This window comes from Gymnoscopelus braueri (genome assembly GCF_963280865.1).
Source record: "Gymnoscopelus braueri genome assembly, chromosome: 3".
NCBI classification, from domain to species: Eukaryota; Metazoa; Chordata; class Actinopteri; order Myctophiformes; family Myctophidae; genus Gymnoscopelus; species Gymnoscopelus braueri.
This window is the reverse complement of record NC_137612.1, coordinates 39,721,512-39,737,803: the sequence shown is the minus strand read 5'-3', so window position 1 is coordinate 39,737,803 and position 16,292 is coordinate 39,721,512. Positions and strand designations below refer to the sequence as shown.

The window sequence follows — 16,292 nt, the reverse complement described above, 5'->3', positions numbered from 1 at the left end:
ATCATGACATTTTAGTTGACCATTAATTGTCACTCAAATTATTGCGATTAACGATTTAACCGTGCTTTTGGCATGAACATTAGAAGATATAATAAATAAATTACATTGATTACAAAGATTCCTTTGAAAATAGCAGATCACAAATGCGTTGTGAGCTTGTCGGTCGGCTATTTGCAAATAGCCGATGTAGGTGGTTTACCTATGATCCTAGATTACTATTTCTATGCATTTGATGTATTATCGTATTTACCTGCTTACTGTAAATCGCTCTGGATTAAGAGCGTCTGCTAAATGCCTAAATTGTAAATTGTTAAAGTGATTTAAGTGATTGTTGATGCTAATATCAGCAAATTATGTTGGGGACCCTCTGGAACTCACTCAACGACCCCTGGGGGTCAACACCGGACCCCACTTTGAGAACCCACTGCCTCTATAGCAAGCACAGGAAGCCACATTGATGCTGAGAGGATCACAAATAGATGTCGAAGTAGAGGTGGTTAATTATAGATTAATAGCGTAGGTAGGCTATACAGTATTTATGGACCTGTGATGGTACTGATGATATTCCCCTTTTAGCAGTGCTTGTGTTAATCATCAGTCTAGGACTATTTTACTGTTTATCATCAGTCTAGGACTATTTTACTGTTTAATATCAGTCTAGGACTATTTTACTGTTAGCCCTGGCCACCATACAAAGCCATCATGTACTGTAAAATGTCTTTGTGCTTCTTGTGTTCATCTCACCTTCACTATGTTACACTATGTGGCAGCGCAGGAATTTCATGGAGGCCATGAAGACCCTTCAGTTGGCCTCATGCCCTTAAAAAAATGATCTGCCCTGCAGGCCACAGTGGCCTTGATGGCCCGCCCACACTGCCCCAGTGTCTCAGCTGATTTCACTGTTTTCTCCTCTGCTCTTTCCTGCCAATATGGTTTTTAGACCCCAGTTTCTTTTGTATTCTTAATTTCTCCCCCTAGGCCTACTCCCCATGCCCATCTTCAAATGAGTCCAATGACTGGCTTTTAGTTTTTTATTCATTTATTTATTTCACTGATAGTATTAAAACATAAAATCCTCCCTGACCCTGACCCTTAACTTAAAATTATTATTTCTGTGGCTTAAATTTAATTTGCTGCCGTGGCATTTGGCCTTTGTGCCCTCAAAACATTAACAACACAGAGGCCAAGTGATAAGATTCCAGGCCTGCTGTGTGTCCCCTTATGTGTGTTATGAACGCAGTTTTTGATTTCAGCCACAAGGTGGCACAAACCACCTGATAATGTAACTTGATTGCTCACAGGTGCATGCATCTTGTGCCATATGGGTCCTAATTGAAAAAAAGATGTCCCCTGCAGCACAAAATAATCTTTTTACCATTTTACAGATTTGTATACACATGTATACACATACAGTAATGTAAACATAGCTTCTCAGGGTTTTAAAACCTTTTGTAGGCTCAGAATCTAGAGTACCAATACAATTTCACCAGAATCAGATGATACTAGGATGATGCAGGCCGATCAGTGACATCACAAAATGACCCCTAGCTTTCACATTTAACCTCAAAATGCAGTTATTTTATCATATTTCCTCCACCTCTGAATGTTTATTGTGTTCTTTCTGCAACCATACATTTATGAATTGCTTAAAAACTGGCCTCCCTTTAGGAAGGTCATTAGAGACTGATGTCTCTCCAGCTCTTTGTTAAACAGAAAATGTGTTTTCAGGTTGGCTTTACGGCTTACCAATGTTACCCAAATAAATGAGCAGACAAAATTTGAACTGGAACACTATAACAATGAAGCTGATAAATGGGTACTTCTCCTGGTTGGCTGAAATGTTGTCACCATACCTGAAAATGTAATTTCTGTTTATTAAAAGCTGGAGAGACAGGGAGACACCTGTGACTAAACAAACACTCTATTGCAATGATTGCTATCAGAATACAGTGCTTAACCTTTTTGTTTTAACCAAAACATATCACTTAACCGATATTTAAGTTGTCACTTTTTTGCCTGTCTCTTTTGTATGAAATAACGCATCTGTCTCAGATATATCCTTGAACACAGGTTTTCAAAGTGAGGGCCCACCAGGGGCCAGTTGGAAAAAAAAATGTCTATATCATTCATACATTTGAATTCCAATTCAATTCACAACATACATGTGCCACTTTCAACCTGGAGTCCCTATTTTGTCAATATTGTCAGCATTTTTCAATCAGTTTGAAAATCTTTCAACATTTTTGAAAAATACAGAAACACTGTGAGCTTGTACATTGGCTATTTTCACTATTTCTCATTTTTTAAAGTGCAATGGGGGAGATTCAGCCAGTGTTTATAGGGTTCATGCATATCTGCAATTTTTGAATAGCTCCAACATATTAAATATGGATAAAGGGTAAATTGAGAACCACTGCAGTTAGGCGCTCACAATCTAGAATTATTTCCGTATTCCTATTTAGCTAATTGCGAGGTGCTCAATTGTATCACTGTTTAACACGGTGAAAGTGTCTGGGCCTAATGGACTGAACAAATGCAGGAGATGAGGGTCGATACAGCAATGAACAAACAGAAATGATGCCACTTAGTCCATAAATGGGCCGGTGGAAATGATTTGACCCGACAACTTCCAGGGTTGAAGATTCAAGAAACTTCAGTGTCATTTTACTGCTTGTACGGACAACAACAGTTTGTTTGAAACAGAACATAAAATAAGCTCTTCATCCACATCCCCACATCCTGCATCTTCCCCCATGGTGAATGCTGTTCCATTGTGGAGCACTTGAGGTTTCTCCTAAAATGTCCCCTCCCTTATGAATGAAATCCAGGCGCTTTCGTAGATATACAAGTATTCGTGTGTGTATTCAGTGTGACAGACAGACAGACAGACAGACAGACAGACAGACAGACAGACAGACAGACAGACAGATAGACACGGAAATTGATTTATTTTAGGTTTGAGGAATGAAATGGAAAAACGCCTTGTTCCTTCCTGCCTGCTATGCTGGGGGAGTCGAACACTTAGAGGTGTGATGCCGATAATGGCTGTGTGAACTTTGGAGGCTCTAGCAGCTTTACTGTCAGTATACAGATAAAGTAGTATATGAATTAAGTAGTGAGCGGTGGCTGTTTGCACAACCAATTATCCTCCTCTCTTTATCTAATTATGGCAAAGCAGGGGTCCAGAGAAACCATGTCAAGCTTAACCATTTAAACCCCAGCATCCGTATTGTGGGGGAATTCGCAGAAAATAGCAGATCGACAGGCTATTTTCAGATAAGCTTTCCCCACAATAACAGACAACAAAAAAGACACTGGTATAGAGCGCTGAGGGACTCCGGTCAGCCATATAGGGTTTAAGTGGTTAATGAGGTCTCTTTGGACCAGACTGAGGAGTAGGCAGGAGCAGAAACAACAACGTGGACATTCCTTCAATCTGTGTAGAACAATAGGAGCGTTTTCTGGAGCTGTTTGCTGTCATTGACTCACTCATCAACATTACTGATTCACATTGAGCCACGAGTTGTTATTGGAGTGTGTGTGTGTGTGTGTGTGTGTGTGTGTGTGTGTGTGTGTGTGTGTGTGTGTGTGTGTGTGTGTGTGTGTGTGTGTGTGTGTGTGTGTGTGTGTGTGTGTGTGTGTGTGTGTGCTCCTTCTAGCATGCGCAATTGCGCATGCTAGAAGGAGCAGCATTATAAAGAGAAAGAGAAATTGTGTATCTTGTTAACAATCCGCGATGGCATTAAACTCGTCTTTTCCCCATTACAAGTAACAAGTTGAGGGTAAACTGTTCACCACAGAGGTGGGTGACTTAGGGTGACCATATTTTGAATCCTCAAAAAAGGGCAGACCTTTCAGGCCAGAAACAGGATTGTGTCAAAGGTCGTGGCCAACCCAGGACACAGGATCTAAATGTCTCAATAGAAGAGCAGGGAGACCAAATACAATCACCAAAATTGTATAAGTTATATTGTATTAACATACTCTACCATACAGATTGGAAAAAATAACTTTTTATTCACCCAAAAAAGTTACATAATACAGCTTTAGTGATCTACTGTATGTTCACATGCCATAGTCTCATTCTAGATTCGTTTGGATTATTGGTTATTCTTAAAATGTTTTGCCCTTTATAGAAATATTAAACTGGAGCTTAATTCAGTCTAAGGAATGCTGTAAACCAATAAATGATACTACAGTACACACAACATCACCACCGTCTGGATTGTTAGACACATCCAGGTTCTGTACATACCATAAGCTTGTTGTTCATGTATCATGGGAGAGAGCGGTTGCGATTCATCAAGCTCAATACATACATATATGTATACAAATCTATATTGTCTGCCTGCTTTTCCTCTCTCCTCTAATTCGTATTGGAGAATAGGCTGAATATCTGACTGCAACGGCCCATTAGGCTGTATGAACCTGCAGCGGAACACAAGTTTGTTCTGGTCAAACTTCCTCTGTTTTCAGCTCTAAACAGAAGTTTGCATCACAGAGATTTTTTATTTGCTCACATACATAATACTTCACACAAAGTTTAAGGGGATATCTCTGGCCTATAGGCTACCATTAAAGGAGCACTTCACTCATGTTCATCCTTATTCATACAATTGGTCCTCACTAATGCTCTTTATAACATACGCTCTGTATCTCATTAGTGGGATGTGGACAATTCAGAAACCTGCCAAACAATGACATAATCTGTGTTTAATTTTGATGATTTACAAATGGCTTCCATTTCAGCATGCTAACATTTCAGGAAGAGAAAGTCTGTAGTTTAGCTTGGAATCCCCACTGTTGATGTCATTGTATAGGCACGTCTCTGAACTGTCCCCAACCCCAGCCCACCTTTGAGACGCACAATGTAGACAGAAATGGTTTTCTTTTTTATAATTAGCATTAGTGAGGACCAATTATATGAAGATAAGGTTGAAAATGGGTCATGTGCTCCTTTAATGTCTAATTGGAGTTTGTTTTCTTCTCGATTAATCAATTAACCTACATGAGCAAGATTTATTTCGATATTGGTTCTAAATATCGGTTTCAATGTATTGTTGGTTGATTACCTTCACTCTCCCTGTCTTTTCTCTCTTTCTCAGTCCCCCCCCTTGCCCTTCTCTCTCTCACTCTCTCTCTCTCCATACTCCCTCCTCCTTACACACGGTCTCTCCTCTCTTTTTTCATTTACTTCATGATAACTGAGCTACAGGGAGGGAGAGGAGGAAGAGAGATTGGGAGAAAGAGAAAAAAAGATGCAGTCCTGTTTCACTCTCAGTCGGCTTCTTTGTAGCCTGGGTTTCATTGTCAGAATGGCAGAGAGCGCTTCTGGAACTCCTATAATTTAAACTAGCAGGGGTTTGGATCTTCTCGTCCTAAATGTGTATGGTGATATTTGCTCCGGTAAGTTCAAGTTTACTACAAGGCAGAGAGTCAAATGTCTACTGTAGGTACGATGTGTAGGTACAGCTTTGGAGATAGTCGGAATAGCCGATGCTACAATGTGTTGCAGACGCATGAATTGCCCTCGCCCTGTACGGCCATGAAGATTAGTTTTGTATGATTAAAAATTGTATATTATAAATCAACGTCAAAGTATTTGAAATCTATTTGAACTGTTTGTGTGTCCAATCAATCTCTCAGAACTTTCAGAGGTTTAATTTTTCAATTTCTGTTGTCAATGGGACAGACATTTATTGATGCTATAAATCATTTGATTTTGGATAAATTGTTGATTAGGCATTTTTGGAAGCAGCATAGTGGAGATGACTTTCGCCAGTTTCACTGGCTTTGCCTTCCCTTCCTAGCGTCATCAGGTGCAAAAGCATTAGTGCCACTGCGCCTTTGTTAACAGCGCCTTTCTAACCCATGTGTTTCAAATGAGGAAATGAAACATGGAATTTTGACCAACATTGTGGTCTTGATCTTTGACATTTTATGTGCTGCTGCTTTTTAAAACTTTTCCTCCACAATTTAGTCGTTATATCAATTGATTCCTCCCCACACACATTTGTTGTCACTGCTGTTGTGCCCTGCTCTACTGCCAGTGAGGAGCCCCAACCGGGAGGACGTATAGAACCTTCGTACTATACTCTTCCCGCCCAACACTCCCTGCTGACGGGTGCCGCCCCAGCCCGTAGGAGTACATTTTGGGGGTCCTTGACATGAAAAAGGTTTCAGCACCACTGATATAACGACACACTGACGTTTTTCAGAAAACTGTTAGGATTTAAAAGACATTTGTAGAATTGGCCTCATGATGCTCTACAGTAAGTATGTGGGTAGAATGTAAGTAAGTACAATATGCTGGTTAAAGCATAGCTGTGCTTACATTTGAGCCGTTAACGGACACCAATAACACTCCATACACAAAACTGTGGGAAAAAAATTGTCTTTTTCAAACTTTTTCATGTCAAGGATCCCTAAAATTGATGCATATGCGGACCCCCATCTGGAAAGATATGGCAGGGATTCCCAAAAGAGTAGACTTTTACGATGTGGCTCTATTGTGAGCAGTGATTCTTAACCTTTCAAATTTCATGGAACGCCAGTTTGGTATGTGGTTAGACCATGGACCCCCGTCCCCCATTTGACCATCTCTGTAACCCCAATTCTCAGTGTTAATTTAACTCTGTGAGAGTGTAGAAATGTACACTCTCAGTGTAATCATTGGGTTGCAGTCCCATGCTGTCTTATAGACCCATAGGGGCCCATTTGGTTCCTAACTATCAATGATTTAGCTGGGGACCCCCTGGAACCCCCTCGAGGACACCGGGGGGTCCCCGGACCCCACATTGAAAACCATGCAGTGCTTTAATTGAATGATATTGTTTCAGTGTTGTGGGAAAGCATGTTGCTGCCGTCCCCAACTGAATGAATGGCATTGCACAGATGCCACTGACAACAACACTCACCATTCATCTATTTGTTTGCTTCATAAATTGAGCATTGCCACCTGACTCATGGTCTGGAGAGTAATCACATTCTGAGAGGAGGAAGAAGAAAAAAAATCTCATTCTGCTGGAACGACTGTGTCCTTATTCGGCTGCTTCTAGTCCATGAGCCAGAGCCCCAAAATTGAGCAATGATTATCGAAAGAGTGGGCAAAACCAAACCTATATTAAATTGTTCATAGGGTCAATACGAGTAAATAAATATATGATAACCTTTCCACAGGAGCAGCTTTTTCATAGTTATCACACATTTTGTTATTTTCCCCATACGTACAGGTGAAAAAATGTCAAAATTTAAAAAAGAGTTATCATAATGAAACTTCCTGAGTTGATTACTTGGATGAAGACAATGATTTATCGTATTACAAGTTTTCTGAAATTGTATATTTAAATATGCAAATTAGGCATTTAGTCCATGAGCCAGAGCCCCAAAATTGAGCCAGATATTGAATATTCCCTCGTTAAAAACCTTTGACTCCAACATCTTAACAAAATGAAATAAGAATGTTGACTCTGGCTTTGTCCAATGTTCCAATGTTGATTCTGGAAAGTTATACAAATTCGGGCATATTTTCGTAATGCCTAATTTGCATATTTAAATATACAATTTCAGAAAACTTGTAATACGATAAATCATTGTCTTCATGTAAGTAATCAACTCAGGAAGTTTCATTATGATAACTCTTTTTGAAATTTTGTCATTTTTTCACCTGTCATGTACATATGGGGAAAATAACAAAATGTGTGATAACCATGAAAAAGCTGCTCCTGTGGAGCGGTTATCATATATTTATTTACTCGTATTGACCCTATGAACAATTTAATATAGGTATGGTTTTGCCCACTCTTTCGATAATGAAATCTTGTCTGGCTCATGGACTATTCTACACATTTGTTGCTGTCGGGCAGAAATCTCCATGTTTTGACTTTTTGTGTAACTTTTTTATGTTCCGTAAATTAATGCCCTACTTTGTCATACTACAGTGTCAGACAAAAGCTGCAAAAATAGCCGATCTACAATGTTATTTTTTCTGTGTGCATTTTTTTAACCGGGAAAGCATCTGTGTCATTTTAGATTTTAACTATTTATAGAGCACATTAGTTGGCTATTCAAAAATAGCAGATCTACAAGCTCATAGCGTGTCACTTCGTGCCGCGTTATGCGCTATAAGCTTTGCTTCTCGGGGTCCCTGGAACAGAATATTTTGAGATGGGGTCGGCGGCCAAATACATATCATTTTGGGGATCCTTCACATGAAAACGTTTGAGAACCACTGACATAGCAACATACTTTTTTCAGAAAACTGTTAGGATTTAGAAGACATTTTGTAGAATTGGCCTCAGGTCTTAATGGGTTCATTTGAATCCTGAAAAGTAACAGTTTTGCACATATGAGGTTTTCACCCGACAGCAACTCATTGCTGAATGGCTGTGCACCTCAATATCTGCTAAACAGGCCAGCCGGCACATTCAATAACCTCACAGCAAGAGCCAATTCAGGTCTCAAGGCTCCACTAATGCACACATAATGCATTTCATTACAGATACTCCTGTTCCCACATGGGCCGTGTTGCACTTCATATCTCTGCCTTCTCTCTGTTGAGAACACATACATAGAGACAGAAAGTGTCAATGTCCCTCAAGGGACTGCATGCGTTTACATGGACAACATTTCTTTATTCAGAATGAAATCACTCCAATCAGATATTTCAACTTAACTATTTACATGGAAGGCTAAATAAAAGTAATCCTCGTTTACATGCCTCAAAGCATTTCATCGGAATATAACTTTTGACATGCACAAGTTTGTTCCTGCCAGTTTTCTTTTTCTGTCCGTTTTTTGGATGGACCCACACCGTGTCCTCAGCTATTTGCGTTTCTGCTGTTCTTTAGTTAAAGGTTTCATGACATTCAGTTTTACAACACATTAAAAGTATTTATCATGGTCCTTCAAACGTGTATTAAAAGTTTTAACTGAAAAATTCACTCCAGTGATCCATGGCAGGATTTTCTCTGATTTCTAAAGCCTTTTCAACTGCAATGAAAAAATAAATCTTTGCCTGCGGCAAAGATTTTTTTTTATTTATTAAAGATGAATTAATTTAAATATTTTGTGCCACCCCCAACATGCTAAAATGTTTTACATCCAAACTTATGAAATATCAGCCTTTGGTGGAACGTATTATGGCCTTGGGATATAACTGTCAATTTATTCTGTCCTTGTGTTTGGGATTCTGGGCCACGTTCACAAACTTGTGCTCCATGGCCTGCAATTGGGAGGATTGTAATTACAGCAATTTCTGTAGGATATAGTACGTCATCAATGTACTTTTTTCCTCTGTGTGTTAATAAGCATGTGCAGCAGTTGTATCATGGTTTGACCGTAATGTAACCTTCTTCTGATCAGTGTTTGGATCTATAATGTATTGCTCTTTTTGTGCAGATCCAAATAAAATAATTCAAATGTGTGTGTGTGTGTGTGTGTGTGTGTGTGTGTGTTTGTGTGTGTGTGTGTGTGTGTGTGTGTGTGTGTGTGTGTGTGTGCACACACAGCTGTTTGCCATCTTTGCGTTTGCAACATGTGGTGGCTTCACGGGCCAGCTGAGGGTTAGTGTGGACTGTATGGAGAGGGCCGCCAGCAACCTCAGCATCCGCATCGACTTCGCCTATCCCTTCAGGTGAGTGTTCCCTTTGTGTACAGTTTGGACGTCGTTTACCCAAGTGGTTCTCAAACTTATTTTGTGTGAAGGACCCCCAAATTGATATATCTGGCCGAGGCCCCCCCATCTGAAAACATTTTGCCAGGGCAGGGGACCCCCAAAATAGAAGATCTGTGTTTAAAAATTATGAAAAAGTTTCAAGTCGATATTTTTCTAACATTTTCAAAAATAGCAGATGTACAAGCTTGCAGCGCAGCACAAAGTGACGCGCTGTGAGCTTGTAGATCTGCTATTCTTTGAATAGCCAACGTATAAATGGATGAAGCGGTTAAAATGATTGTGATGCTGTATTAACACATTTTCCTGGGGACCCAGACCCCACTTTGAGAACCACTGGTTTACCCTGCTGTATCTGCAGTACTTTTTCTTGCCCTGTAATCTGTATCTTAACTGCCGTGCTGCCTTTGGGGAATGAATTTCTCTGAATGGTCTCTTGTCTTATCTATTACTTTCCACGCGTCCCAGACTTTTTCCCTTCTGGCTCCCAAACTGTGGAACAAATTCCCCATTGCAGCTAGAACTGCAGATTCACTTTCAATTTTCCGCTGTAATCTGAAGACTCACCTCTTCAGACTCCACCACCTTAGCCCATAGCACTTGACCTAGCCTTGAAATTTAATTGAGATAGCATGTTATTTAGACAGATGATAGGTTAATTTGTTTACCTGGCATCCTATAGTTTCAATGTACAGATTATAATTTTTTAATATTATATTGTTTTAGACTGATGCTAGGTTCTTGGTTTACCTACGATCCTAGACTTCTGACGCACTACACTGTCTCTCTGCATTTGATGTATGTGTTTACCTTGCTTACTGTAAGTTGCTCTAGATAAAGAGCGTCTGCTAAATGCCTAAATTGTAAATGATCTTATCTTTAAAATCCCCAGTGTTAATGGCTGACCATGCAGTACACCTGTGAAGAGTATGTAGCTGCTTAAAGCCCTGCACCTCCCTGTGTGTGTGTGTGTGTGTGTGTGTGTGTGCGTGCATGCGTGCGTGCGTGTCTCCTTTTGTGTCTCCAAAAGGAGGGCCAAACAGTTAGCAAGGTACTGCTCAGTGTCAGCTATTGTAGGAAGCCGCTCAATTTGGAGGAGGCGTTGTTTCCTTTATCCATGATTGATGTCTGCTGTGTCTGACAAGTATGTCAACTGTACGTAACAATGTCCTGCCTTATAGGCACTTTGTAACTGCCTGCTTTCCTATTGTCTGACTGTACTGGCGGTGTTTATGTCCTTTGTACAAGTCATTCTTGTGCTTCTGTTCAAGTGGACATAAATACATATTTCAGTGTGTGTGTGTGTGTGTGTGTGTGTGTGTGTGTGTGTGTGTGTCAGGTTGCACCAGGTGTCCTTTGAGGCCCCCCTGTGTGAGGGCATGATGAGGGAGCGTCTGTCCCTCATCGGAGACTACTCCTCCTCCGCCGAGTTCTTTGTCACCATCGCGGTCTTCGCCTTCCTCTACTCCCTCATGGCCACTGTGGTCTACCTTTTCTTTCAGGACAAGTACCGCGAGAACAACCGCGGACCTCTCGTTGTGAGTACAGCCATCTCTTTCCCAAGGACCTCGCCTCCTTCATAAATGTAGCCTGATTATCAGACTGAAGCTGCGTGGAGCTTCAGTCTGAAATTGGCTGCACTGTAGTCGATTACTTGGGGTAGGGGATTTGCATTTCCCTAAACCAATCACAAGAGATCCAAGGATCCGCCTACATGTGACGTCGCAGGCTAGTGTCGCACAGCCTGAGAACGCCCTGTGGCGCTGATTGGCTTGTCGTTAGACCCACCCCCACCTCCGACTCTGATTTGACAGGTATTTCTTCTACCGTGAAAAGCCATAGGCTCACATTATGACACCAGACCAAGAGGAGCCCCACTCAGAGAGTGGGCGGGGTCTATGGTCTGGAACCAGGCTATCATAAATGATGAGTGAGGATTTGTTTAGCGGGATAGTTCACCCTCAAAACTTTTTCCCTATTAATTACTCACCCCCATGAAGCCTTGAATTCATGGAGATTTCTTGTCGCATTCCTGATCCAATTTTCCAATATTGGTGAATTGAAGTAATTAGGAGGCTAAGCTTAACAAGAGCAATACTTTATTTTAAATATTCGCTTATGACCTGCGTACTAGGCCCCTGAGTTGTTTAGGAGTTTGTATTATTTTTTGCCTTGTTTGGTTTGTTAGAGATGTCAGACATGTAGTTATGCTATAGGATACACGGTTAAATAAAACATTTGGGTTTTCATACCAGAACAGTGAACACCTTATCTTACATAGATAGTAAAAGTAATGGTTATAAAACTACTTCTATACAACTCAGGCATATATCTTGCAGTGGGGTTATGGCAAGTTTCCCCACATAATATGGGAGCCCCACTAAATATTATATACATATATCGTAAATTATATCTGTGACCAGATTATACCACATGATACCAAGATGCCAGATTATGATGATTCATCTGTATGATATAATACTCTCGTTCGCACAAGCTCACAGCGCATCTGCGACACGTTGTGAGCTTGTAGATTGGTTATTTTCGGCTAATGCTCCCTCCAGATGCTAGGGTTCAAGTGGTTAACACATTCCATGCTAGAGTTTAATATCATAATGTACTCACCAGTGCCAGCGATTTATTGTTGTTTTTTTTTTTTTTCACCTCGCCACAGACCTCGATAAATACCTTATGATCGCGCGTTAAACTGTTTGTAGACACACAGGGTAGCTGTGTGAGTGGCCCAGAGAAGAAATTCCATTTTGCAGTAGTCGCAGTTTCTATTAAACAGCGTTCAGCGCGGAGAAAAACAACACCGAGATAATGGCGGATTAGCGGAAGCTTTAGAGCGGCAGCGGATGGGAACAAAAATCGAGGGACAGCGAGTGCATTTTCCGGCAGCGGCTGCTGCCGAGGCAGCTCCGCGGAGCTGCCGGCGGCGCGAGCTTTGGGAGTGTGCTGCGTTTGTGTAACGCAGTCCCCACCAATATTATTTACGATTCTGTGCCTATCGGTACATAACTCGGACGGCGCTTAGTCGAATAGCAGACCATCGGCCGGTCGTCGCGGGCACTCGCGCCTGGAGGCGCTCGGGCGCGACTCCTTGGCCTCAAGGTCTGCTGATTCTGCGCGCCTCTGTCATGGTCCAAAACTATACTTTATCGGCAAATAAGTTGACTGCCGCTCCTCCACCGGCAGTTCCGCTGCTGCCGCTCCTCCACCGGCAGTTTCCGCGGCAGTTCCGCTGCTCCGCCGCTCCACCGCCGGCAGTCACTGCCGGGAGCTGCCGCTCCTCCACCGGCAGTTACCGTGGAAGTTCCGCGGCTGTTGCCGCTGCCGGAGAATGCACTCGCTCCTTCTGCAAAAATCTTCGATTGACATTCATTTCCGTTTCCGGTGTGCTACAATGAAATGTTTTACTGCGAGAAAAAAAAAAGAAAAAAGACCACTTCGCATAGATCTACGCGACTGGCACGCTGCGCTGTTATTTAGGTTCGCGTAGAACTACGCGATTGGCACGCAATGTGTTAATGTAAAAAAATGAATAATAAAGTCCCTATCACACAAAGATTTAGCGGCCCCCCTGTAGTAACTCTGAGGACTTCTAGGGGTCCCGGACCCCCTGTTGAAGACCCCTGTTCTAAGCTGTGACAAAGAGAAGTCCCATTTCCTTCACCATGTCTGCATCTTTTCTTCATTTTGGCCCATCAGGACTTCATAGTGACGGTAGTCTTCTCCTTCATGTGGCTCATCGGTTCCTCTGCCTGGGCCAAAGCTCTGGCAGACGTCAAGGTGGCCACGGATCCCGATGAGGTCCGGCTCCTCATCTCGGCCTGTAAAGACGAAAGCAACAGGTGTGGCTCCGTGCTCGAACCTCGCTGGTCGGGACTCAACACCTCAGTGGTACGTTTCACTTTGTCTGTACCTCACCTGGATTTTTTTGTGAATTAACGCCCTACTTGATCACGCGTTTTGCGCTTGCAGATCTGCTACTTTTGCTATTTTAGAATTTGAATCCAGAAAAGTAACAGTTTTGGACATACTGTATGAGGTTTCCCCCCGACAGAGTTTTATAACCATACTGAATAATTCAGTATGGTTCATTTACAAAGCACTACCCCTTTTATTTGACAACGCTGATAGCTTTCAGAAACTCAAGTCACGGTACCGGATCACAAGATGATAAGGGTTACGTTGAAGGTTCCTAGAACCAGTGTTAAGAGAGATACAGCTTTCAGCACCTTATGTGTGGAACAAAATTCAGGATAGCTTGAAGCTGGGTTACCTTGTTTCTTTTGATATTAAAAAATAATAATCAGTTGCCTTGATAATTCCTTTAATTCCTTTAATTTAACAGGTCCGTTCATGAAAGTCCTTGCGGTCTTGTTTCCAATGAGGGCCTGTGAGCAATTAGGGGTTAAGAGTCTTGCTGGCCATGGAAGAAGACTTATGCACCCGCTTGGTGTAATATTTGGTTTTAATATTTTGAAGCCTTTTTTATGTGTAACATGTTGTCTACATAATGTGTAAAGTCTGTAGAATCACATTGTTGTAAATATCCTTTCTTTGTATATAGGGCGCCATTGAAAAAGAGACCCTGGTCCCAATGGATTTCCCTGAAATAAAGGTTTCAGTCAATCAATTTATTTGCTCTGTCTCTCCAGATTTTTGGCTTCCTCAACTTTGTTCTGTGGGCCGGGAACATCTGGTTTGTCTTCAAGGAGACCGGCTGGCACAAGGGCGCCGCCAGGCAACCCGGCGAGGCGTCTCAGAAACAGGCGGGCACCTTTACCCAGCAGCCGTACAACCAGGGCAGCTTTGGCCAGCAAGGTGGCTACGGCGCCCAGGGCGACCTCGGCCAACCGTCTGAGTACAGCCCGGTGGGCGGGCCTACGGCCTACTCCAATCAGATGTAAGGTTGAGGAGGTGCCGCGTTGTGACCGAAACTTGTGTATTCTAAACCAGGGCAATCAGGGGGATAAAATATGAGTGAAAAAGATGCATGAGGTTCACTTTTATGCGCCGTCCACGCTGGCAAAACAAAGCCACAGGCTACCATTGATTTTCAATGGCAAAGCCTGACGTTTGTAGCTGCTACAAAATCTACAAAGCTACAATCCGAGTTGAGCTGGCTTCAACTGCAGCTACACAAAGCTACCAAACCACCAAATGTTGTTTCACCATCTTCACACACATTCTCCACACAATTCCTGCTTGTAATGGGGAGAAACAAATCAATTCTGTCAGCCTCTTCCCTGTTCATTTGAACCCCAGCCATGATATTTTTCTCGCTCGACAGATGCACGCTTGACGTCAACGAGCGTGTTGATCAACACTTCAACAGCGACTCTGCGACAGATATGCCGCGTCGCTTTGTAGCTTTGTATATTTTGTAGCTGACAGTGTGAACGCAGCATTAGACCCTCTTCTCCGCCTGCACCTTTCTCATCATTCCATTCTGTTGTGAAAAAATAAAATAAAAAAGATGGGTCTATGTTTGTGACAATGGAAGTCAAATTTCAGTCTGATAGACATTAGTAGTACACCAGTTGTATAGAGTAGGTACCGCTGATATTGTCAGGTGTTGTACAGAGCTAGTAGCTAAAGTCTTTTACACTTGCGTTTTCCAGAGGTGGTGTTGTGCTGAATGTCGTATTGCAGCGATTCTCAACCTGTGCGCCGGGGCCCACTGGTGGGTCGAAAGGATATTGCTAGTGGGCCCCCAAATAATTTGCAAAACACCAAGATCTTTATGATAATTTAACATTAATTTAAAGCATACAGTAAAATGTATTTCTTCTTTAACACCTTGAAAAAAATGTATACTATGTTGGTTCCACTGATCTTGCACATGGCCCACCCATCTCACCGCTTAACACGGCAGCCGGTCGGCTGCCGTGTTAAGTGATCAGAAGGGTGGGCCGCGAATGCTTTGTGGGCCCTGATCCAAAAAAGGTTGAGAACCACTGTTGTATTGCCTGTAAAAATGTTTTCTCCTTTCCTGTGCTTGGTGCATTGATGCCTGCCTTCCAAAGTCTGTGGAAGTCAAAAGTGATGTCCACTACTATCTGTGTACTAGATAAAAAAGTATATAAAAATAAAACATTGCAGGCATCATTTTACATCTGAAAGTTTACAAAATTCTATCCACCCATATTGTCTTGTTTAATTTATCAAAGTGTATTTATGTTCCTTTTCCCCAAAAAAATCTAAAACATGTTTTTATACTGGTGTGTAATTCATACATACAACATACCTATCCATAATACATACTATTAATACTTACTATTTATCATAAGTTCTTTGTTCCATTTGATAAAACAGCAAAGTGTGACAGCTTTTGTCACTTTAAGTATATTTATTTTATACTGTATAATGCCAAGTGGAAATCTATATGGAAACTATGGGCCCTATAATTGGCACTGCTATACCCGCACCCGCTGCCCACTAGCCGTGAATTACCGCCCGCTACCCGTGAATTACGGATAAGGGAGCTGGCACTGTCCCTAAACGCTATTTTGCGGCCGCTATACCCGCTATTCATTATGCCGACTCCACTATTTGCGCCTGGAGGTGTGGCCGTGGGCGTGTTGTTGCATTATCTCCAAAATTGCTATTT

General features: G+C 41.9%; 1 protein-coding gene across 1 annotated transcript in view; it reads left to right on the top strand.

Annotated features, from left to right (window-relative positions):
- The window catches only part of synpra (synaptoporin a), a gene marked incomplete at its 3' end in the record, with an annotated part of 32,096 nt that extends 17,507 nt beyond the window's left edge, over positions 1-14,589 (top strand). The window contains exons 3-6 of the mRNA XM_080424024.1: positions 9,510-9,634; positions 11,013-11,211; positions 13,385-13,576; positions 14,338-14,589. Of these exons, the coding sequence (XP_080280150.1) occupies positions 9,510-9,634; positions 11,013-11,211; positions 13,385-13,576; positions 14,338-14,589 (768 nt within the window). The remainder of the gene's footprint in view (positions 1-9,509; positions 9,635-11,012; positions 11,212-13,384; positions 13,577-14,337) is intronic.
- Positions 14,590-16,292: the final 1,703 nt, after the last annotated feature.